The 25,562-nt window shown below is 44.3% G+C and overlaps 1 protein-coding gene across 3 annotated transcripts in view; it reads right to left on the bottom strand.

The window, feature by feature from the left end:
* Positions 1-25,562, bottom strand: part of LOC141048095 (interleukin-13 receptor subunit alpha-1-like) — a 142,785-nt gene that overhangs the window by 6,160 nt on the left and 111,063 nt on the right. For all 3 annotated transcript variants that reach the window (XM_073543488.1, XM_073543485.1, XM_073543484.1), the window contains exons 9-10: positions 6,603-6,696; positions 3,425-3,488 (exon numbers count right to left, since the gene is read on the bottom strand). In XM_073543488.1, the coding sequence (XP_073399589.1) occupies positions 3,425-3,488; positions 6,603-6,696 (158 nt within the window). The remainder of the gene's footprint in view (positions 1-3,424; positions 3,489-6,602; positions 6,697-25,562) is intronic.

Raw genomic sequence — 25,562 nt, 5'->3', positions numbered from 1 at the left:
TGTCGCGGTCCGGTCTGGCACCTCCCATCTTTATACGATGCCATCCTCTTCTTTCCTTCCTGTCGTGGCTCCTGCGCAGGCGCACTGCTCTGCCCTGCTGAGGGCAGAGCAGAGTCCTGCAGTGCGCAGGCGCCGGGAGAGGTCCGGCGCCTGCGCACTGCAGTATTCTGCTCTGCCCTCAACAGGGCAGAGCAGTGCGCCTGCGCCGGAGCCAAGACAGGAAGGAAAGAAGAGGACGGCATAGTTTGAAGATGGGAGGCGACGGACCGCAACACCCATCGGACCAACACCGGACCGCCCCCCCGGGTGAGTATAATCTAACTTGTTTTTCTTATCTTTCAGGTTACATTGGGGGCTTATCTACAGCATTACAGAATGCTGTAGATAAGCCCCTGTCGTCGGTGCCGGCAGCTCATATTCGAAAAAAAGGGGTGACAGATTCCCTTTAAGGATCTTGAGCCTTCCATTCTTTGATCGGTCATAGTCAAGACTTCTGTATATATTATGAATAACATTATGTTATGAAGCCCAGCCCGAGACTGCTGTCACAAGAAAACTATGAAGCTAGCAAACGGAGGTCTTCCGCAAGCTCCTGACTGCCAATAAAGGCCATCAGGAAGACCGATGGAAGCTGGTGCCAGAGTGAACTGGTGAGCATGCCATTTAAATGCCACTGTCAGTGATTAACAGCGGAATTTAAAAGGTGAAGCAGTAACAATTGAAGCAAGCTGCAGTCGCTGCTGTTAGAGGCAGTTATCATCTGTGTAACACAGCCAGCATCTGCCAGTTTTATACAGAGTGCTGTTCATAAGCCCATTATCACAGGAAATTAAGCGATTCATACCATGAAGTCTGCAGAATAAAAATAATGTGTAATAGAGAGAGAGAGAGAGAGAGAGAAAATATATACAGAGGCGCAAGTCGTTAAATCCCACTACCAGCAGCAGCAAATATGGACAAAACCACCTAATTTGTCCTGTAATAAAAATCAATTAACATACAATAGCTACTTGCGCTAGGTAAGTACGGGAGGAAGATGCACATAAATTTGGGTGTATATAATAAATGTCCCTTGTTCCAAGCGGGATGATGTCGTCCCACAGTGATTAGAAAACAGCGCTAGAATAAAACACAACACAGACAGAGCGGTACCTTCGTTCACATGGAATGCGAGATGATTGAGAAGAGTCCTGGCTCCAAAGTGTCCCAGCAGCGATAGTACAAACAATGAAGCCCGCAGTCCAGATACACGAGACACAGTTCACCGTTTCTAGGCAACAGTTCAGACGGACCAGACTAGATTCAAGTACCGACTCTCAGGTCCTTTTAGAGTGCAGATACAACCGTGAGTATCGGACGCTGTCCCGCCCGGTGACAGACGTCTCCCTGTCTCCCTACACGCGTGGCAGCCGCTAGAGGCGGCAGATGCACAGCGCGTATAAGTTCAGAGCCAGCAAGGTACAGCGATCCCCGCAGGACCTTGCGTGACGTCACGGTCACGTGGAGAACCACGTGACTGGCTACTGAGCGTGGACTAGACCACAATACTGTCTTACGCGTTTCGGAACCGTCGGATTCCTTCCTCAGAGAACTGCGGGGATCGCTGTACCTTGCTGGCTCTGAACTTATATGCGCTGTGCATCTGCCAGGACTCTTCTCAATCATCTCGCATTCCATGTGAACGAAGGTACCGCTCTGTCTGTGTTGTGTTTTATTCTAGCGCTGTTTTCTAATCACTGTGGGACGACATCATCCCGCTTGGAACAAGGGGCATTTATTATATACACCCAAATTTATGTGCATCTTCCTCCCGTACTCACCTAGCTAGCGCAAGTAGCTATTGTATGTTAATTGAGATATATATATATATATATATTATATATATATATATATATATATATATATATATTTATGTTTGTTTTTTTTTTGTTTTTTTTTTTTTTAAACTTTTGTAGGTATTCCTTTTTTTTTTATTTTCCGAACAATCATGGGGGCAGCCATATTGCAGACACACACTTTTTTTCCTTTATCTTTGGCATAAACAGTGTGGCAGGGTTTGTGTGCTTTTTATAGCTGAAAAAGGTAAAAGCAAATTGTCATGAAAGTTTACACTGACTGTAAAAGTCTCTATAAAATGATGATGTACCGCACCCTGCCTCAAAGACTAGGCATTGGATGGAGATTGATGGAGTGTGAGGCTTATCTGTGATTATCTTGACACTAACCTTATTTATGTACACATTTAGCAGTACAACAGAGCTGCCATTTTTTATTATTCCTCCATGAACTTACTGACGAAATTATTGTGCCAACACTGATCCAGACTATATAGTAAAGCTGAACAGTGAGCAGCATATTACAGGGAGCATCAGTTCAGTGTCATTAGTCTAGTGGCTATTATGAAAGTTGGAATATTTTAGGATTTAAAATAAAACGCCAACATGTTTTAAAAAAAAATATATATACATTTCTGATTATTGATTTTTTTTTACATTTTTGTCATTTAATGTCACCATATTTTATATATTGCAATCTGAAGGGATTCTATTATTAGGAGGCAAGCATTAGCGAGGAACAAAAATTACAAATAGAAATTTATTATTCAGTCTCAATGGCATTTCCTTGCCTCTGGCAGAGGAATAGGGATGGTGAATTATTTGTCAAAGAAATAAAAGCAAGTTAAGAACATTGATTCGGCACGAACAAGATTAACATGCAAACAGTCACATTGTTTATGACTTTAAGTAAACACTTTAGAAATGTTTGCTGTGTAGTACCAGATATTTCAGCCAACGCTGTGATTATAGGGGACGCATTTCCTGCAAAAGTTATAAAACCTCCTAAACCTGGGAAGCAATCTTATCGAATGCAAGGGTTTTAACATTCACAATTTAACTGTTTTTGTTTAAAATGGGGTCAATAAAAGGTAATTTATTAATTTATGCATGTATCTGATCCACAATGGTGAGAGCACATGTATGGAAAAAAACAATGTAATTTCTTTTGTATTACGCAGAAAATGTAAAGTGATTTTTTTTTTTTAAATTTTCACATTTGAGCCAGCAGTAATTTGACGTCTCCTCTGTAACTCTGGGTGGTTTCTCTTGTTTCCGGAAATGATTTATCAGGGGCACTTTGGAAAAGTTGGCAAGTATGATATAATAGTAAAAGTGTAAATCTGTAAAATAACTAACTACAGTCTACACAAAGCCCTGATAAAGTGTCTGATTACTTGAAATGGTCCTATACTAAGTGCAGATTGTTATGTCTTTATTCCGTTATCGCACTTTGGATGCAATAAAGAAAAGGATTTTTAGCATCTGGTTAGTGCTGTGATGCCATTTCTACATTCAGAGTCTACAAACAACGTGAACACGTAAGTACACCCTTCCACGTATACTGTCAATGAAAACAAATTATTTACCTGAATGTCTTTTGATATAACTTTACTAGGATCGGGAACCTGAGGGCACATAATGATCAGCACTCTAAAAAAATTAAATATTATAGACAATGAACAAATTAGATAACTTTGTTGTTTTTAGGGCAAAAAAAGTTAACAAACAAACATGAGCTATTACCTAGATACAGACTAAGCTAATTATTACATTCAGAGGCTTTTTTAAAGGGAACCTGTCACCCCCCCCCCCCCAGAATAGTGCCACTCTTGTCCTTGTGCTGAATCTGGTAATGCAGTCTAGTTCAAGTAATTTAAAAGAGAATGAATGTCAATACCCCAAATGAAATTAAAGAGTAACAAAACTTTTTCTTTTTATACTTCAGTAACCGATTGGGCTGTTATCTGATCATCTGTGTGAAATGTCATGTTGCTACACAGGTTTAATGGCTGGATTTCACCTTCTTTAGAATCTGCCTTCTCTTTTTGCATTTGAAGATTCATACTTTCTATCTCAGTAATGAAGAGTAGTAACAGTAGTTGGGTGGGTAGTATACAGGGCAGCATCCTTGAAGAGAATGTGTCAGTAGGGTAAACTCTCCTAGACCATCTATATGGCCATGAAGGTCATAGAAAGATGGATAAAACAATACCTTGATACAGCAGATCTAACAGCACAAAAAAATCTAATACAGTACAGTAAAGCTATCCGAGTACAGCAGAGCTAACAGTTCAGAATAGCCACCGCAGCGCAGCAAAGCTATCACAGCGCAGCAAAGCAATCACGGTATAGCTGTTACGCTATGATATTCTTTGGTAAGGAAGGAGGGCCTCAAACTGTGCCTGGAACGGAAACCCTAACTATCCCTGTCCCGGGGGTACTCTTGACGGTAGAGGCGCCAGAGTCTCTGACCTTACTATGAGCTCCTGTTAAACCTTGATCTGTCCCCTACCCCACCTCGTGAGGTGCAATGCAAACAAGACACAAAGACAAAAAAGGGTAATCAGAAAACCTCTATCATATAAAAGCACTAACCAACAATAGGGAGGAGGATAGTGACTGAGAGAAATAAACTAAAATGGGAACAGGGACCAGGAGATAGACACACACGCCTACTACAGCAAACCACAGAACACTTCTACAACAATTCCATTCTAACCACTTTGCTTTAGTACACAACACAGGAAAAATAATCTTTCACAGACAGGCACAAGAAAGTCTGACCAGTTAATATAGGAAGAGGTAATGACCAGATCAGAAGCGGCTGAAATGAAGCTGCATGTTTCTGACAGGCATAAAAAGTGCCATTAACCTGTTCAGCACCAATAGAAACAAAATCCATTTAATATGGGACACAGATCACACCATTTCTAAAGAAGACCTGCGATTCATTACCCGATATGACTGTCTAACTTCTGGTCTTCCATGGTGACGTATCACCCTTGTAACAGCAGAGCTAATACAATGCGACAGAGCTAATACAATGCGGCAGAGCTAACACAGTGCAGTACAGCTAACACAATTAAATAGATCTAACAGTACAGCAGAGCTAACACAGTACATCAGAGCTAACACAGTATAGCAGAGCTAACACAGTATAGCAGAGCTAACACAGTATAGCAGAGCTAACACAGTATAGCAGAGCTAACACAGTATAGCAGAGCTAACACAGCGCAACAAAAGTGAAGTTTGTCTCATTACAAGAACATTTGCAGCTGCAGTTCTCTCACAGTACTTCAGCTTCCATCTCACAGTCAGCCAGTGTGGGGAAAGAGCAGAGCAGCAAAGTGGACAGCTCAGTGAGAGAACAACTGCAAATGTGTTTGATCAACTTCCTATGACCTACATGCCCATTAAGACGGATTAGCAGGGATGATCCTACTGACACTCGGCCTCCATATCATTAGCAGCAAAAGCATTTGAAGTTTCTTTTTTTGTGATGAGAGCTGCTAATGAGGAGAGGAAAGCGGTGTAAGTTTTCAGAATGGGAGACCCAAGATGATGTGCAAGCTTCCACTCCTGTGAAGACAGGGTTTGCAATCGAACAACAGAGACATTGCGGCAGGACTGGAGCGTTTTGCACTGTCAACATCTCTCAGAAGCTGGAGTGGTGCTACAGAATGAGGTGGCTCACTATGTCACCCTCCCACAGAGTAATCCAGAGGACTCAGATAGGAAGACAAAACAGTTGAAAGTAGTAACCTCATTTCAATACCTTGGAGTTCAAATTAATGAAAAGCTCTGGAATATGTGGAATATGAATCATTCAATATCTCAGGCTATTGGACTAATTTTAGTACACTGTTAGTATGTACATCTATCTGAATACATGTTCATTAAAAATGAGCAAATGTGCTCGGATAGGGTGTTTTCTGAGAATGATTGTGTGCCAACCAAGTGTCTTCGGAGTGCTTGAATGTTCAAGTCTCTGCGGCTGCGTTTCTTGAGGCTGTTAGACAGCCAAAACACATGCAGGGATTGCTTAACAAAGAAGCAATCCTTGCATGTGTTGCGGCTGTTGATCAACCGCGAGATTTGCAGCTGCGGGGACTCGACTGTATTTTTCAAGCACGCCGAAAGCACTTGGTTAGCACATGAGCATGCTTGGAAAACATCTTATCCGAGCACACTTGCTCATCACTAATATTCAGATATTTATAGTTTATTTTTTTTAGGATCAACTTATCTTTTGAGGGAATGGGAGGAATGCACGACAAGAGAACAAATACTTATTTTGTGACAGGAGCAGATGAGGCAGGTTCTGGTCATTGCACTTGTGTATGTACAGGCAGTGATGTCACTGATCAGCTCTGCGAGACTACAGTACCCAGACCAACCACCCCACTTATGCGTGCTGTGATTACAGGGATAGAGCGTTGAAATCTTCAAACGAAGCAAGAGAACGCAACTTCTAAAGAAGATGAAATCGTGCTATTATACCTGTGCATCATGATGGCATTTCACACATTACTGTCAAATGTGTAATGAAGAACATTAAAAAATCTCTTCATTTTTCATTTGGTAATCAATTATCATCAATCAATAATTATGCTTTAATGGAGAAGAGTGTTGCGGTTTCTAAACTAAATTCCTAGTTGTTTTTCTGGAGAACTAGTTGAAATGTTATTATTTTGTTTCTATGCTGATAATAAAAATGTAATGAATTTTCTCCAGTAGTATCCTCTTAGACTTAGAATGATTTACCTTTTGATATTCATAAGTAAAACGACTGTAACCAAGATGATCACTACTGGAACAAGGAGAAGTAGTAATATAAATGTGATTCCACCTTTATCATCTAGAAGAAACAAAATGGCTTGATTAGTCAACTAAAATACAGCCTTTACAGTGTGAGTACATCTATTTCTCAGTATTAAATGACCCAAACCATAACTTAAGAATTCAAATAACTCATATGGACTCAGATTAATTTCTAGCGTTGTGCAGAAGGCTGTTCTATGAAAACTATGGAACATTTCTGAGAACAATTGCATACTGTACTTTGTCTAAGTTTAGACTTCCAAGTGAACATTCTGTGTCAGGAACAAATGGCATTCATATCCAAAATGTATCAGTTGCATAATAATAATATTTATTTTTATATAGCGCTAACATATTCCGCAGCGCCTTACAAAGTTGAGGGACCCCACTGATTATTATCGGGTCCCTATGGGTTCTGTTAAGTGTCAGTTTTAGAGCCAGAAGAAAACGTGGCATGATGTGATTTTAATTCCATTCTAACAAAGGACACAAAATAGAACTCAAACAAATCCTATAACACCGGAATTAATTGGGTCCCTCTGCTTCCGTTTGCATCAGCTATACAACAGATCAATTTTGGACATTAACTCCTTTTGTCTTTTCCCAAAAATACAATATGTGAACATAGCCTTACTAACACTTGAGTTCCAAAAGTTAGGATAATATAAGCCCTGTTCCACCTGTCAAAGTCCCCCAAACTGCCAGAAATTACCCCTTTTTAAATGGTATAATTTTTTGGATATATACAGTGAAGGAAATAATTATTTGATCCCTTGTGGATTTTGTAAGTTTGCCCACTGACAAAAGACATGAACAGTCTATAATTTTAAGAGAATATTAATTTTAACACTGAGAGAATATCACAAATAAAATCCAGAAAATCACATTGTATAAATTCTATAAAGTGAGAAATAAGAATTTCATCCCCTACCAACCATTAAGAGTTTTGTCTCCTACAGACCAGTTAGACCAGGGGTGGGCAATTAATTTTGCCATGGGGCCGCATTAGAAATTGTGATGGTGTCAGACAGCCGGACTAATATAATTTACTCAGTTGTACCCAATACTATATATGTATATAATATATAGTATACATATGCTATTTTTTCATAAACAAACAGTATGTTAAACAATGCAAAGATTTACAATACAATGAAAATATGGACCCTGGCCTGACGTAAACACCCAGTCCAGACCCAAACACCCAGTCCAGACCCAAACACCCAGTCCAGACCCAAACACCCAGTCCAGACCCAGTCTAAAGTAATTGATGCTAGCCTTACGTTGCACCACAGTGTCACTGGTCTGCTTGCAGCAGTATAGATCACACCAAGCCTCCACGCCCGCACGTTTTAGCACAGAGTTGGAGGCGTGGTGTGATGTATACTGCTGCAAGCAGACGCCACCAACAGCATCTACGCAGCCCTCTCTCAGACCACGCCCCCCTCCAGCCTCGACCAGTCAGCGCCGCAGGTCTGGTGTGTGGGCGGTGCGCTGGAGGCAATGTTTCTGCGACGCTCACAGGAGGTTGGGGTCCGCTCCGCTCACTGCCGCATCTGCCGGGACTCCTCTGCTTCCTGCTTTCCTCATAAATGATTTGTGAGGAAAGCAGGAACCGGAGAAGTCCCGGACCCCTCCGCGGGCCAGTCACAGGCAGTGGGCGGGCGGGATGCGGCCCAGGGGCCGACCCTTGCCCAGGTCTGAGTTAGACGCTCCTAATCAACTTGTTACCTGCATTAAAGACAGTTGTCTTACATAGTCACCTTCATAAAAGACTCCTGTCAACAGACTCAATCAGTCAGACTCTAACCTCTACAACATGCGCAAAACCAAACAGCTTTAAAAGGATGCCAGGGACAAAATCATAGACCCGCAAAAAGATGGAATGGGCTACAAAACCATAAGTAAGATGCTGGGTGAGAAGGAAACAACTGTTGGTGCAATAGTAAGAAAATGGAAGAAAAACAAAATGACTGTCAATCGACATCGATCTGGGACACCATGCAAAATCTCACCTCGTAGGGTATTTTAAATCATGAGAAAGATGAGAGATCAGCCTAAAACTACACAAGGGGAACTTGTTAATGATCTCAAGGCAGCTGGGACCACAGTCACCAAGAAAACCATTGGTAACACATTACGCCGTAAAGGTTTAAAATCCTGTAGTGCCCGCAATGTCCTCCTGCTCAAGAAGGCACATGCGCAGGCCCGTATGAAGTTTGCCAATGAACACCTGGATGATTCTGTGAGTGATTAGAAGAAGGTGCTGTGGTTAGATGAGACAAAAATTGAGCTCTTTTGCATTAGCTCAACTCTCGTGTTTGGAGGAAGAGAAATGTTGCCTATGACCCAAAGAACACCATCCTCACTGTCAAGCATGGAGGTGGAAACATGTTTTGGGGGTGTTTCTCTGCTAAAGGCACGGGACTACTTCACCGCATCAATGGGAGAATGGATGGAGCCATGTACCATAAAATCCTGAGTGACAAACTGCTTCTCAACGCCAGGACATTAAAAATGGGTCGTGGCTGGGTCTTCCAGCAAGACAATGGCCTAAAACATACAGCCAAGGCAACTAAGGAGTGGATCAAAAAGAAGCACATTAAGGTCATGGAGTGGCCTAGCCAATGTGACGCGAGTCACGGTAAAGGGAGGTCAAACAATCCATGGCCAGGTCCAGGAAATGGAGCAGTACGACAAAGGGAAGTCAGAGACGAAGTCCAAGACACGAGCCAAGATTGAAAGCCAGAGAGACAAAACAGGTTACAGGGAGCAGGCACAAGCAATGTCAGGTCACAACAAAGGGATCTGAGTTCGGGAAGAGAATCAAGTCAAGCAGGGTCAAGCACAGAGCGCAGAGGGATCAATGTTCCACAGGCAACAGCAAGTGTACAATTGACACTGGGGGGAGGAACTAGCATGCTTAAATAGAAGCCTGATTAAGGAAAATGAACATAGGTGATTGCAGCACAGACTGACAGCCCCAATACAAAGTAACAAAAACACAGAAACAGAGTGGAAATCATGACAGCCAGTCTGCAGACCTTAATCCCATAAAGAACTTATGGAGGGAGTTGAAGCTCAGAGTTGCCAAGCGACAGCCTCAAAATCTTAATGATTTAGAGATGATCTGCGAAGAGGAGTGGACCAAAATTCCTCCTTACATGTGCACAAAACTCATCAACTACAAAAAACGTCTGACTGCTGTGCTTGCCAACAAGGGTTTTGCCACCAAGTATTAAGTCTTCTTTGCTAGAGGGATCAAATACTTATTTCTCACTGCAAATGCAAATATAGCTCTGGCACTTTCAAATGTTCAGTTTGTCTGATTTTTCTCTGCATAGGTATATTTTTGAGCAAAATTTAAATTGTTCTTTTAGTCTATAAACTTCTGACATGTCTCCAAATTTCCAAGCAATAAATTTTGTATTTTTTTTCTGACAAAGAAAAATGGTCAAAATTAGAGTTGAGCGAAACGGGTCGAAAAATTTCAAAAGTCGCCGACTTTTGGTAAAGTCGGATTTCATGAAAAGAAACCCGACCCTAGGGTGAGGTCGGCCACGAGCTCGGCGACTTTATCGCCAAAGTCGCGTTTCAAAAGTTTGTTTTATGCCCTTTTTCAGCCAATCAGGATCCACGGACACTGTGGGCAACGTGATGACATAGGCAGGGGTCACCACCATCTTTGAGAAGGGCATGCAAGTGATTGGCTTGCTTTAGGGGGCATCACAGGGGGTATAAAAGGGCGTGCACACCGACCGCCATGTTACTCATGCTGATCTCAGAATAGGGAGAGCTGCTGCTGCTGATGATTCTGTAGGGAGAGCGTTAGGCAGGGAAGAAGACACCAAAAACTGCTTCTGCTGCTAGCGATTTTGCCTGTGCAACACACCAGTCACTGTGTGTGCAGTGCAAGTGGAGGCTATATTTTGCTGGATCAGCTGTGTTGGTTGTTAGGCTGCCTTATAAGGCTTCCTGATAGCTGCATTGCTGTTTTCCCACTGCTCTGCAAACTGCTTTTTTAAAAGCAATCCAAATTTTTTTTTCTTGTCCTGGTGAGGTACTGAGCGTGCATTTTTTCACACCATACAGTGGTGTACGCTCCTCACACAGTACCGTGTAACAGCTGTTATCACGGCCACAGTGAAGCTATCTGTGTGTGACTCTGTAAGGATAAGTCGAGGACATGTTACGTTCTTACAGACCTCCATCTTCTAGTTTTGTCTGTTTTTCAAACAGTTAAGTATATTTGCTGTTTGATCACATTCAAAACTATAAAGAGACAGCGTGTCAGTCTGTATACTTAAAAAACACGGAGCTTGACAATTTTACGGACACCGGTGTACGTGCACGCTCCTCTCTCAGTACCGTGTAACGGCTGTTATCACGGCCACAGTGAAGCTATCTGTGTGTGACTCTGTAAGAATAAGTCGAGGACATGTTCCGTTCTTACAGACCTACACTCTAGGGAGATTCCTATTCTGCCCAATTCAATATACACCTTGTAGTTTGTCATACACTAGCCAATTTCTGCCTGTGACATAGCGGTGTGATATTCACTGGGCCTCACACAATCCAACAGTGTCCACAAGTGTGTCCAGAAATTCTACATCTCCCCTGTCCTATAGTGACATTTTTCACACCTGCGACATTGAGCCTGTGACATAGTGGTGTGATATTCACTGGACCTCACACAATCCAACAGTGTCCATAAGTGTGTTCAGAAATTCTACATCTCCCCTGTGCTATAGTGACATTTTTCACACCTGCGACATGGAGACTGTGACATAGCGGTGTGATATTCACTGGGCCTCACACAATCCAACAGTGTCCACATGTGTGTTCAGAAATTCTACATCTCCCCAGTCCTATAGTGACATTTTTCACACCTGCGACATTGAGACTGTGACATAGCGGTGATATTCACTGGGCCTCACACAATCCAACAGTGTCCACAAGTGTGTTCAGAAATTCTACATCTCCCCTGTCCTATATACACTTTGTACCTTGTTTTACATTACTATATAGTTTGTGGGATTTTGTGTACATTTTTACCAAAAATGAGGAAGGCTGGTGGAAGAGGCCGTGGAATTGGGCGGGGGTTGCCAGCTGGTAATGATGGTGTTGGTGGTGAATCTGATGGTAGTGGCAAAAGCAAAATAGGACCGAATGCAGGAGGTGTTGAGCCTGCGTCATCGTCTGGCTACACAAGGCCTCGAAGGCTTAGTTTTCTAGGAGTTGGCAAACCGCTTTTAAAGCCAGAGCTTCAGGAAAAAGTTTTGGCTTACATTGCTGACTCATCCGCCAGCTCTATCGCCTTCTCTTCTGAAGTTGTAAAAAATAAAAGCACTGAGTCGTCATTGGAGGCTCATGTTCATGAACCACACCTTTCCTTGTGTCCTTCACCCCAACCAAGATTGAAGGATGACGCAGGCCATACTACTGATTACTCCATGGAGCTGTTTTCACATACCATGCCTGGGTTATCAAGTGAAATGGTGAATTACCCAGGCCAAGATGAATCTGACATGGAGTGCACTGATGCACATCCACTGATAGATGATTCTGCTGGTACATTCACTCAGAGCACTACATTGTCCTCGCAGTGTAATGAGCCAGATTCTGACCCTGATGAGACTCAGGTGCCCCTTCCCGCATACTATACCACCATACACGGTGACACAGAGGAAGGTGCACATGACATTGAAGAGGAGGTGATGGATGACCCAGTTGTTGACCCAGTTTGGCATCCATTGGGGGAAGAGGGTGCTGCTTCCAATAGCTCAGATGAGGAGGAGGAGCATCCACAGCAGACATAGACATCGCAACAGCTGTTATCTGGCAGGCCCGGAGCACTCCAAAGACAGGTTCCAAAAATCAAAAGAATTGCTGGACAGCTGGTCCAGACGGTCAAAATAGCACAGCGTGCTAGGCCGCAAAATGTCTTCCAAAGTAGGAAGAGTGCAGTGTGGCACTTTTTTGAACAAAATCCTCATGATCAGGCCAAGGTTATCTGTAAGAAGTGCGCAAAGACCTTTAGCCGAGGGAAAAATCTGAAAAATTTGAATACCAGTTGCATGCTTAGACATTTAACCAGCATGCACTTGCAAGCGTGGACAACACCAAACCTCAAGTACCACATGTGCAACTGATCACAAAGAAGGTAGTCAGCAACGCTACATTGTTTCCCCCACTGTAAGCCCACCGGTTAGCACAGCAGCAAATGCTGAGGTGTCGTTGCAAGGCCACAGCAGTCAGGGAATCCCACTGTTATATCAACGAAATACTGAATCTAGGCCATCAGAAAGAACACCAACTCCATCACCATCATCAACCCTCTCTCAGTCCGCCCTGTCCACCGCTACTTCCACCATATGCAGCTCTCAAGTCCAGCTCACCCTCCCAGAGACTATGAGTAGGTCAAGAAAGTACTCAGTCTCTCATCCGCGTACACTGGGTTTGAACGCCCACATTGCCAAACTAATCTTGTTAGAGATGATGCCCTATCGGTTGGTGGAAAGCGCAGCTTTCTGCGAACTCATGGCCTATGCAGTACCACGCTATGACCTACCCAGTCGCCACGTCTTCTCTCGCAAAGCCATCCCAGCCCTCCACCATCATATGAAAGACCGCATTGTCCATGCACTCAAGCAGTCAGTGAGTGGAAAGGTGCACCTCACAACAGATGCATGGTCCAGTCGGCATGGCCAGGGCCGTTACGTGTCCATCACTGCGCACTGGGTTAATGTGGTGGATGCAGGGTCCACAGGGGACAGCGGTGGTGGGACAGTGCTGCCTAGCCCACGGTATAGGAAACAGTTGGCTGTAGGCGTTTGACCCTCCTCCTCCTCCAGAAGCGAAAGCTCGTCCACAGAGCGCAGTCGTACGAGCACTCCATCTGCAGCTGCCACTGTTGCACACGAGGTGTCCCCCTATCGAACAGCTAGTGGAAAGCATCAGCAGGCTATGTTGCAGATGATGTGTTTGGGCGACAGACACACCGCGGAGGTGCTGGCCGAGTACTTTCAGCGACAAACTGAGTCATGGCTGGGCAGTATACATCTTGAGGCAGGCAAGGTAGTTAGTGATAACGGCCGTAATTTTGTGGCAGCCATAGCCCTTTCAAAACTCAGCCACATACCTTGCTTGGCTCACACCTTGAACCTGGTGGTGCAGTGCTTCCTCAAAAATTATCCGGAGTTAACAGCCCTGCTCCAGAAGGTGCGAAGACTGTGCGCGCACATCCGCCGGTCACCTGTACACTCCATTCGTATGCAGAAGCTGCAGCGATTGCTCCACCTTCCCAACCACCGCCTCATTATCGACATTGCAACAAGGTGGAACTCCACCCTGCACATGGTTGAGCGGCTGTGCGAACAGAGGCAGGCCATAATGCATTTGTGGGAGGATACACGGCCAGGCACTTTCAGAGCAGACATGGAGTTGACAGGTGTGCAGTGGTCAAAGCTGAAAGACCTCTGTAAAGTCCTTCAGTGTTTTGAGGAATGCACACGGCTGGTAAGCGCAGACGACGCCATCCTAAGCATGAGCATCCCACTTATGCGTCTGCTCATGCAAACTTTGACGCACCTTAAGGAGCAGGCGTCTGCAGCCAATGTTGACGAGGAGGAAGAGGAGGAGGGAATCCTTGATGACATTCAGCCATTGTCTGCTCAGGGACCTCTCCTGGATGAGGTGGAGGAGGAGGATGATGATGGGGATGATTACTTAGGGGAGGAGGATGCATCTCGTGGGGCAAGTGAAAATGTTGGCGTGGCAAGGTCTGGTACAGGGTTTGTGCGTGACTGGAGGGATGTGGATTTGCCAGAAAGTGCTCCTCCAACCAGCACTCGCAGTGCATCATTGACACCGGGAACATTGGCCCACATGTCAGATTATGCCTTGCAGATCCTAAAAAGGGACCCCCGCATTGCCAAAATGATGAACGATGACGACTATTGGTTGGCCAGAATCCTGGATCCACGATATAAAGGTAAATTACAAAACATCATGCCACACGAGAACCTTGACCTAATATTGGCTAATAAACAAGAAACTCTGGTAAACCGGTTGGTTGAGGCATTCCCAGCACACAGCAGCGGTGATGGTTCTCACATGAGCCGTACGGGCCGGGGGCAGCTTGGCAGAGGTGTTCATGGTGCACACAGCAGAAGTGGCGTTGGAGACAGGGGTTTTATGACAATATTGTGGACTGATTTTTCAAGTACCGCTCACACAACTGGTAATATTGCATCAATGGAAAGTGACAGGAGACAGCAGTTGTCAACTATGGTTACAAACTACTTTTCCTCCCATATCAATGTTCTCCCACACAGGTCATTCCCCTTTGACTATTGGGCCGCTAAACTGGACACCTGGCCTGAATTGGCACAATATGCCTTACAGGAGCTCGCTTGCCCAGCTGCAAGAGTCTTCAGTGCAGCTGGATCAATCCTGACAGAAAAAAGGACCCGTCTGTCAACCCAAAATGTGGATGATCTAACCTTTTAAGACTCTTCCGAGGCATTTCAAAAAATACCATTCATGTAATTCTAGACTTTTGACTGTAAAAGGGATTGATGTTGTTGACCTTGGACCTAGAGGGGGGGATATGCCCAAAAGACTGGCAAAAAAAAAGTGCCAATGGATTTTCAGGTTGGGGACTTTAGTGCACCAAGGGCTTAACGAAACGTCTGGTTTTGGTGCATTCTTATGAATCATTGGAAGTATGGGGTAGGGCGGTGTTTCTCTCATTATATATATTGAGCCATTGCTTTTATCTTTATGTTTTATTATGTTTTGAATTATTTTTCATTTTTTCCATTTTGTCCCATTTTAGTGATATTGGGGTATTTTCATCACTGATGATTTGGTAGCAGCTGCCAGTGGTTGGAGTCAGCTTTCAAGATATGAGAAGACTAAAAGATTTTTTTATCTAATGAGAATTAATTATATTGATTATTTATAAATCGGAATATATGAGAATATTTTCCCACATTTTGGGAAAATTGTCTTTATTTTTGTACGTTTGTTTTTTCACATGTTTGTATTTTTTGCAAATTCTAAATCTGTTTGATTTTTTGTCCCCTTCTGATGGTGGTATTATATTGCATCAATATTAATGTAGTGTCACGTTGGTCTCTATGGGAATCTGTTCAGTGGTTTAATATACTAGCACTTTATATTGGCTATCCTTTTTTAGATAGCTTTTTATTAGGCTTCACTATTGGTAATTATTCTTCATGTTTTCCTATTACAATAGGGATAATTAGGTTATGTCATAGGAAAAGCCATATTATACTTTGCACAAATTGCACTATTATTAGGGTTATGAGGGCAGCGCGCATACGTTCCATGAGGGTTTGGGGGTTGGCAAAACGTGATCTAGAGCCACCTGCGGTTTCCGGACTTAATTAGTCCGGAGACTGTTTAGGTTGTGTGATCGCATTGTGCCATTCCTATTCATTGCGGCCCTTTTTTGTTATGTATGTGCCAAAAATGCCTTTTCTTATTAGATATCCTTCCCCCTTTTTATAAATGCCTTTATGGTAGGAACAACTATTTTTATAAATAATTAAATTCTTTGTTAATAACCGCAATTATGATCTTAAACGAGGTATTTGTAAACTAGTATAGAAATTTATTAGGAATCATGCCGGATTTAGGACCTTGAATAAGTGGTCATGTGGCTATAGTCCTTGTTTCTTATTGGCTCTGGAATATAAATAAGACTTGATAAGAGTAGGACCTTGTGAAGGGGTGGTCATGTGATCCTGTATGAGGATCGCTATTTGCTGAGCATTAGTGTTGTGTTTACATTGCCCACGTGGAGGATGACTCACGCTCTCACATGATCGGAGGTTTGTTTATATCCAGGCGGCACTTCCTGCCTTGTGCAGGAGCTGTAATAGGTGTTATGATTGAGTCACCGTAGGAGGCAAAAACAAAAATGCTAGCTAAGTCCAGAAAACCAGAGAAGTTGGCAGCTATCGGATTGCAGACCCCTGAACCCATCAACACAACTAGCAGTAGCCGTGGGGGGTTCCTACGATGCCCTAGACCCCTCGATCACAGCCGGAGAATTAAATAGGCCTAAAGAAAGAAAGGGGAAATCTAAACTGCCCCAGAGAAGACCCCAAAGCAATAGGCAGCCCCCAACATATAATGACGGTGAAGCAAGATGAAAACACTAACACAGACAGAAAGATAGACTGAGCAAAGACGGGGCCCAAGCTAACTAGATAGGAAAGGACAGGAAGGCTGCTGTCTGCAATCTGTGAAAAACCCTATGAAAATAAGAGCCAACAGACTGACAGTGAAAAAGGCCCTGAAGACGCTAGGCTTCAAAAAAGCTATGTCAGTACTCAGGAATATTCTGAAGACAGAGCAACAGGCAAAAGGAGATTCAGCTCTCCCCAGCAGGGAATGGCAGAATCCAGAAAAGCAAGGAAAACAAAAACAAAACACAAATGCTAACAGGCAAAGCAGAAAAACTTTGCTTTAGAGGAGCAGGAATCAGACTGGTGTCCTAGATGTCCACAGAGAAATCACCCGCTTGGCAGAAGGGCGTCGGCAGCCTTATATCCAGTCCGTGACTCCACTCAGCCAGTCATCCTCATTAGGCTCAGGTGCCTGATAATCAGGCTCACTACCTTCCTTCACCAGAATAGGGAGTCCACCAGACCTCAGTGACGAAGGGGAAAATGAACTCACAACAGTACCTCCCCCTTGAGGAGGGGTCACCGAACCCTCAACCACGCCACCAGGGCGATCGGGGTGAGCCCGATGAAAGGCATGCACCAATCTTTTGGCATGAATATCAGAGGCAGAGACCCAGGAATTATCCTCCTGACCATAACCCTTCCACTTAACCAAATACTGGAGTCTCCGTCTAGCCAGACGGGAATCCAGTATTTTCTCTACCTCATATTCCATGTTACCTTCAACCAATACAGGGTCTGGAGGTGCCACCCCAGGAACAACTGGTTCAACAAACCTCTTCAACAAGGACTTATGGAACACATTATGGATTTTAAATGTGACAGGAAGAGCCAAACGAAAAGAGACCGGATTAATAATCTCCAAAATCTTGTAAGGTCCAATAAATCTAGGCTTAAATTTAGGAGAAGCCACCTTCATAGCAATATTTTTTGATGATAACCACACCATATCACCAATCTTAAACTGGGGACCAATGGTCCTATGTCGATTGGAAAACCGCTGGGCCTTTTCCTGGGAGAGAGATAACTTATCCACCACTTAGTCCCAGATCTGGTGCATTCTCTCCACCACAGTGTCAACACCTGGGCAGGCAGAAGGCTCCACCTGCCCTGAAGAAAATCGAGGATGAAACCCAAAGTTACAAAAAAAGGAGACATCAAAGTGGCAGAACTAGCTCTATTATTTTAAGCAAATTCGGCCAAGGGCAAAAATGAAACCCAATCATCCTGATCAGCGGAAATAAAACATCTCAAATACGACTCCAAGGTCTGGTTTGTTCTCTCTGTCTGCCCATTGGTCTGAGGGTGAAAAGCAGAGGAGAAGGACAACTGAATTACCAGCTTGGAACAGAAAGTCCTCCAAAATCTAGACACAAACTGAACTCCTCTGTCAGATACAATGTTCTCAGGAATCCTGTGTAAGCGAACCACCTGTTGCAAAAACAGGGGCACCAACTCAGAGGAAGATGGCAACTTAGGGAGTGGTACAAGATGAACCATCTTAGAGAACCTATCACAAATCACCCAAATAACAGTCATTCTTTGAGAGACCGGCATATCAGAGATGAAATCCATTGAAATATGGGTCCATGGCCTCCTGGGGACCGGCAAAGGCATCAACAACCCGCTAGAGCGAGAACAAGGTTTAGACCGGGAGCAAGTCCCACAGGACTGCACAAAATTCCTGACATCATGAGACAAGGTGGGCCACCAAAAAGAGCCACTCACCAGATCTCTAGTACCAAAAATACCTGGATGACCAGCCAATGCAGAGCAATGAACTTCAGACATGACTCTCTTCTTCCACTGGTCAGGAACATACAACTTTCCACTGGGACAACGCTCAGGTTTGTCCTCCTGGAACTCTTGCAGAGCAAGTCTCAAATCGGGCGAGATGGCAGAAAGAACTACCCCTTCGCCTAAGATGGTAGCAGGCTTGGTCACCACAGGAGAATCAGCAAAGAAACTCCTAGAGAGGGCGTCTGCCTTGACATTCTTAGTTCCAGGAAGAACAGAGACCACAAAATCAAAACGTGTAAAAAACAAGGCCCACCTAGCCTGTCTAGGGTTCAAGCGTTTAGCCGACTCTAGGTAAATAAATTCTTGTGGACAGTGAGGACCACAACTTGATGTTTAGCTCCCTCCAACCAATGTCTCCACTCCTCAAATTCCCATTTCATGGCCAACAGTTCCCGATTCCCCACATCATAGTTGCGTTCAGATGGAGAGAACTTTCGGGAAAAGAAAGCACAGGGATTCATTTTAGATGTTACAGGATCCTTTTGGGACAAAACAGCTCCTGCACCAATCTCAGAAGCATCCACCTCTACCTGGAACGGGAGTGAGACATCAGGTTGCCGCAAAACCGGGGCGGAGGTAAATCTTCGCTTCAGCTCCTGAAAGGAAGCAACAGCCTCCGGAGACCAATTCAACACATCAGCACCCTTCTTAGTCAGATCAGTCAATGGCTTGGCAATACTAGAAAATTTTGCTATAAATTTCCGATAAAAATTAGCAAAACCCAAAAACTTCTGGAGGGCTTTTAAAGAAGTGGGCTGAACCCAATCATAAATGGCCTGTACCTTGGCCAGGTCCATTTCAATAGTTGACGGAGACCAAATAAATCCCAAAAATGAAATCCTCTGTACTCCAAAAAGGCATTTCGATCCTTTGACATACAGGGAATTCTCCCTCAAGATCCGGAACACAGTCCGAATATGTTCCACATGAGAATCCCAACCCTTGGAGAAGATCAAAATATCATCCAGATAGATAATCAAAAATTTATCGACAAAGTCTCGGAAAATATCGTTCATGAAGCACTGGAAGACAGAAGGGGCATTAGTGAGCCCAAAAGGCATCACCAGGTACTCAAAATGTCCCTCCGGAGTATTAAACGCCATCTTCCATTCATCCCCCTGCTTAATGCGGATAAGATTATACGCCCCCCTGAGGTCAAGCTTGGTAAACCAGCAAGCACCTCTAACTCTAGAGAATAGATCCGAAATCAGGGGTAACGGATACTGATATTTAATAGTAATTTTATTGAGGGCACGATAATCAATACAAGGCCTTAAAGAACCATCCTTTTTGGCCACAAAAAAAACCCCGGCACCTAAGGGTGAAGAGGATGGTCTAATATGACCCTTCTCCAACGCCTCCTTAATATAGGACCGCATAGCCTCGTGCTCGGGTACAGATAAATTGAAGAGCCGACCCTTGGGAAATTTACACCCCGGGCTTAGTTCAATTGCACAGTCATAACTCCTATGAGGAGGCAAGGACGCAGACTCATTCTCACTAAATACATCATAAAAGTCCGCCAAATAGTCAGGAACATCATGTGACTGAGGAGAGGTGGAAAAAACCGGAGCCTCACTAAAGGCACACCGACAACCCCAACTCACCACAGACACAGATTTCCAATCCAAAACTGGATTATGAATTTGCAACCAGGGAAACCCCAGAACAACGGCATCATGCAGGCCATGCAACACCAAAAATCTGCAATTTTCTTGATGGTCTGGGGCGGCCAGCATGACCACCTGGGTCCAAAACTGAGGTTTATTTTTAGCCAAAGGAGTAGCATTAATCCCCCTCAAAGGGATAGGAGTCTGCAGAGGTGTCATCGGAAATCCACAACGTTTAGCAAAATCCAAGTCCATTAGGTTTAGCGCTGCTCCCGAATCCACAAAAGCCTTGGCGGAAAATGTGGACAGGGAGCAGATCAGAGTAATTGCCAGAAGAAACTTAGGTTGAACACCACCAACAGAAAACGTGTGTGTAAAGCGTTTCTCTTGTTTAGGACAAACAGAAATAATATGCGAGGCATCTCCACAGAAAAAACACAGCTTATTATGCCTTCTGAACTCCTGACGTTGCGCCTTAAACAAAACTCTATCACATTGCATAGGTTCAGACGTCTGTTCAACCGGTGGCAACACCTCTCGTGCAATCCTGCGTTCACGTAAACGCCGATCAACCTGAATGGCTAATGACATAGAATCGTCCAGACCAGAGGGAACAGGAAATCCCACCATAGTATCTTTTACGGCTTCTGACAAACCCTTCCGAAAGAGAGCAGCCAAGGCATCATTATTCCAGGTAGTAAGGACCGCCCACTTTCGGAACTTTTGACAGTACAACTCTGCAGAATCTCGACCCTGGTTCAATGCCAAAAGGGTCTTTTCAGCCTGATAAATAGCATTAGGTTCGTCATACAACAATCCCAAAGCTTGAAAGAATGCGTTCACATTAGTCAGAATAGGATCATCTGGTTTCAAAGAAAACGCCCAATCCTGGGGATCGCCATGCAGCAAAGAGATGACAATTTTAACCTGCTGCGCGGAGCTCCCTGACGAGTTAGGCTTCAAGGCAAAAAATAATTTACAATTATTTTTAAACTCAAAAATTTAGATCGATCCCCAAAAAATACATCAGGTGTAGGGATCTTTGGTTCAACAGCATGCGAGCGAGCAAGGTAGGCGGAAATTCCCCGCACTTCCGCAGCGAGCTGCTCCACACGATCAGACAATTGCTTTATCTCCATTGAGAGAAAAAAAATTCCCCCTACGGCCTCAGAGATATAGAGGAAAGAATATACACACACCATTTTTTTTTTTTTTTTTTTTTAAACACAATTCTTTCCTGCTATTGAGTACCCTAGGATCTGCGGTATGGCGGGTGATTCTGTTATGATTGAGTCACCGTAGGAGGCTAAAACAAAAATGCTAGCTAAGTCCAGAAAACCAGAGAAGTTGGCAGCTATCGGATTGCAGACCCCTGAACCTATCAACACAACTAGCAGTAGCCGTGGGGGGTTCCTACGATGCCCTAGACCCCTCGATCACAGCCAGAGAATTAAATAGGCCTAAAGAAAGAAAGGGGAAATCTAAACTGCCCCAGAGCAGACCCCAAAGCAATAGGCAGCCCCCAACATATGATGACGGTGAAGCAAGATGAAAACACTAACACAGACAGAAAGATAGACTGAGCAAAGACGGGGCCCAAGCTAACTAGATAGGAAAGGACAGGAAGGCTGCTGTCTGCAATCCGTGAAAAACCCTATGAAAATAAGAGCCAACAGACTGACAGTGAAAAAGGCCCTGAAGACGCTAGGCTTCACAAAAGCTATGTCAGTACTCAGGAATATTCTGAAGACAGAGCAACAGGCAAAAGGAGATTCAGCTCACCCCAGCAGGGAATGGCAGAATCCAGAAAAGCAAGGAAAACAAAAACAAAACACAAATGCTAACAGGCAAAGCAGAAAAACTTAGCTTTAGAGGAGCAGGAATCAGACTGGTGTCCTAGAAGTCGACAGAGAAATCACCCGCAGGGCAGAAGGGCGTCGGCAGCCTTATATCCAGTCCGTGACTCCACTCAGCCAGTCATCCTCATTAGGCTCAGGTGCATGATAATCAGGCTCACTACCTTCCTTCACCAGAATAGGGAGTTCACCAGACCTCAGTGACGAAGGGGAAAATGAACTCACAACAAATAGGCTTGTGGGTTAGCGTCTTCTCATTGTAACAGCTGAAGTTTATTAGAGATATCCAATGATATCGGTGGCTGCTTTATTTAAACTGGATCGCCCTCTTCCTTGACACACCTCCCGAAGAAGCAGTGTGAAACGCGCGTCGGGGCAGAGGGATGTCTGGGGAATTCCACCAACCTGATCTTTGGTATGCTGATTTTGGCTTTATTATCTGAATTGTATGTAGTTACATTCACTATGCTGTTGTCTCATTAAGGGGATTAAGCTGCAATATTTCCTGAACACAATGGAGCACTTTAGCCGTAAACTTATTTATATTCAGGGTTGCAGATATACTAATTACTATTCAACAGTAAATCCAATTCCTTATCAGCTTGTTGTAGACTAAAATCTGGTTATTGTATGGTGGATTCCTATGGCGTGTGTCCCTCATTCATTACATGTTTTTCAGTACCCTTTCTTTGTGTCATTTTTTAATGTTGTTTAATAAAAAATATCTTTTTATCTAACATGCCATTTTGTGGTGTTTGGTTGGGTGATAACTAGCTCCACAACAGTGATCAGAAAAAAGGACCCGTCTGTCAACCCAAAATGTGGATGATCTAACCTTCATTAAAATGAACCATGCATGGGTTTCCAAGGATTTTGTCCCACCTTCCCTTGATGACAGATAGGTTGCCAAGAAAAATGGCTTGCTTTGGTCCTCCTCCTATTCCGCAAACTTGACCTATTTCGCCTTTTACAGCAGCTGAATGTCCCACATCAACATATGCCACTTTGTAAACCGCCCTAACTGGGCTTCCCCCCCCCCCCATGGCCGGGGTCACCACCTAGCGCACGAAACCGTGCGAGTGCCGTTGCCCTGGACAGGTGGGTAGGTCGACTCTTCTGCGTGGGCACTGGCACAGGGTCTCCCATAGTGCAATCAAGTGTCTCTGACGGTGGTGGTGCACACCCGCTGTCAGACACACCGCCGTACTATGAGGGGCCCAGTGCCAGTACCAACGCCCACGAGTGTGCCCCCCTTGCTTGGGCAGGGCCCCAGCATTTGCAATGTTTACCTCTCCCTGCTCCTCCACTGTGTAGTCTGGGCTGTCAAATCCTTCACTGGGTGTGCCACTACAAATTGATTGAACTGAAAGATGATGGTTAAGATGTAGCTATGCCCTGTCCTGCTGGCCGGGCTCTAGCTCCAGATGATCAATGGCTTCCATTTCTTATGGACGTCGACTCACAATGACATGCAGTGGTGGTTTATCATCAGCTTTCACAGTTTACCTACTCACAAACGTGTGACATTCCGGCGCACATTTGAAAATGTGCCCTCTCATGCCAATCAAATAGAATCGCCTACGGCCTGTGGCTTCTGCACTCCAAAGTTACGTGACAGATCATGATAGCCAGTGAGCACCATGTTTACATCGCTCCCTGTGATAAAAATTTGATTGAGATGATTAACAGTGATGGAATCAACGGAAGTGCGAAACAGCAAGACTTAATTCACAAAAAAATGTTTTCACTGTCTCAACACACAAATTAATTGAGGGTCAGCATCGCCTATGAGAATTGTGACGGAAGTTTTTCCCATGAATAGTAATTCCTAGATTTCTGCAATCACTAGCCTTTATGTCAGTAATTGTATACATCTCATTTCCTATTGCGGAGAGGCTGGACTGTATTACGGAGACAGAAATATATATGAAGATTTAAAAATAACACCAAAAGTATATAGTTGTGTACGCCTCAAATGCATTTCCTTTTTTACACTTTTTAGATTGCTGTGTAATCCATACTGAGAACACAGAGATTTTACATGTTTAAACTATGCTATATATACCTGCTATCCAGTGATAAAGTACCCTTTCTCAACTTTGTACAATCTGGTCAAATCCATACTGGGCCTGAGAACATCTGAGTCTGCCTCCTGATCTATAGGCATATTTTTAATGTGTAAACTAGGCTACATATATACGTGTTATCCGGTGAAACTGTACCCTTTATCAACTTTCTACAATGTTGTTGAATCCATACTGGGCCTGAGAATGGCTGCCGAGCAGTTAAGCAAGCTACAGCACCTGTGGTTTGGACACGTAATTTTTTTCAGAAATGACGGTTAGGCCTAACTCCGGAATTGCGGTTGACCTGAACTTACTGGGAAATCATCGTTCGTTCGCGGGGAATAATCTGAATCCCAGATCCCCATCACTAACGGAGTTCAGCAGGTTATCTGCACCTGTAAGCGACAAAAGCTGGTCCTTTCAGTGTAGCGTGCATGCAGCCCTGGACATGTACAGGAATGCTAGACCTGTTATTACTCAATCTCACGTGCTAGAGCCTCGCTTATCCCTCTAGTAAGCTTGACGCGTACTGCGGGGCATGCCGGAGTCTCGGTTGTTAACGGAATAAAGCTGAGAAATCGCTAGCACAACTACAAACACACATACCACACCACACACAGAATCGACAAAGCTTTCAAAGTGTGCATCTTTTCTTTAGGTGGCATGGTTGTGGTTTCCCGGGTGGAGTCCAATTAAGCTACAGGCTCCACTCCTGGTGGTGCCCTTTTGGACCTTCCTTTAAGGTTCAGCTTTGCAATCATACTGCCCCCGGAAACCAAAAACTTTGCCTTCATGGACGCTGTTTGGAGGTTCGTGGGAATAACGCCGCCCGATCAGCAGTCGGAATATTGGTCGCCCTCCCAGGGCTGTGGGGTACTCGGTACCGGGCCGGTGTCAGTGGGATGTGTCACAGCAGCGGTGACTCTGACGGTGGCCATGGGCGCCCATGTAAATGGCGTGGTATAATGGTAAAGAGTTTATATAGATAGTTTGACGCCACCTGTGGTGTTCGGCAACATAGATGTTAGGCCGACGCTGCATGCAGATCCTCTGGGACTGATGGTGCTGTGCAGCAAAGATGGTGAAGCTCCCCACAGGTGGAGCTGGAGTCCCAGGGAAGTGTAGATGTAGTGATGCGGGAAAGGCACAGGCGGTGTAGGTGCTGGTACCCAGATGTAGCGGTGCTGGAATAACTGTAGGACACCAGAGCGTGCAGTTCCAAAGCTTTACTCACAGTCTGCAGGTTACACAGATGCCTGCCTCCGTGCTGTGTCCTCCGGGTCAGGACCTCAGCCAACCTCCGGGACCAAAATGGAAAGCTCCCTTCCAACACTCCGCCAACATGTACCTT

Source organism: Dendrobates tinctorius, unplaced genomic scaffold (genome assembly GCF_039654945.1).
Source record: "Dendrobates tinctorius isolate UK_male_01 unplaced genomic scaffold, ASM3965494v1 ptg000133l, whole genome shotgun sequence".
In the NCBI taxonomy this organism is placed as follows: Eukaryota; Metazoa; Chordata; class Amphibia; order Anura; family Dendrobatidae; genus Dendrobates; species Dendrobates tinctorius.
Note: the sequence above shows the minus strand (reverse complement) of the source record. Positions and strands in the feature narration are given on the sequence as shown.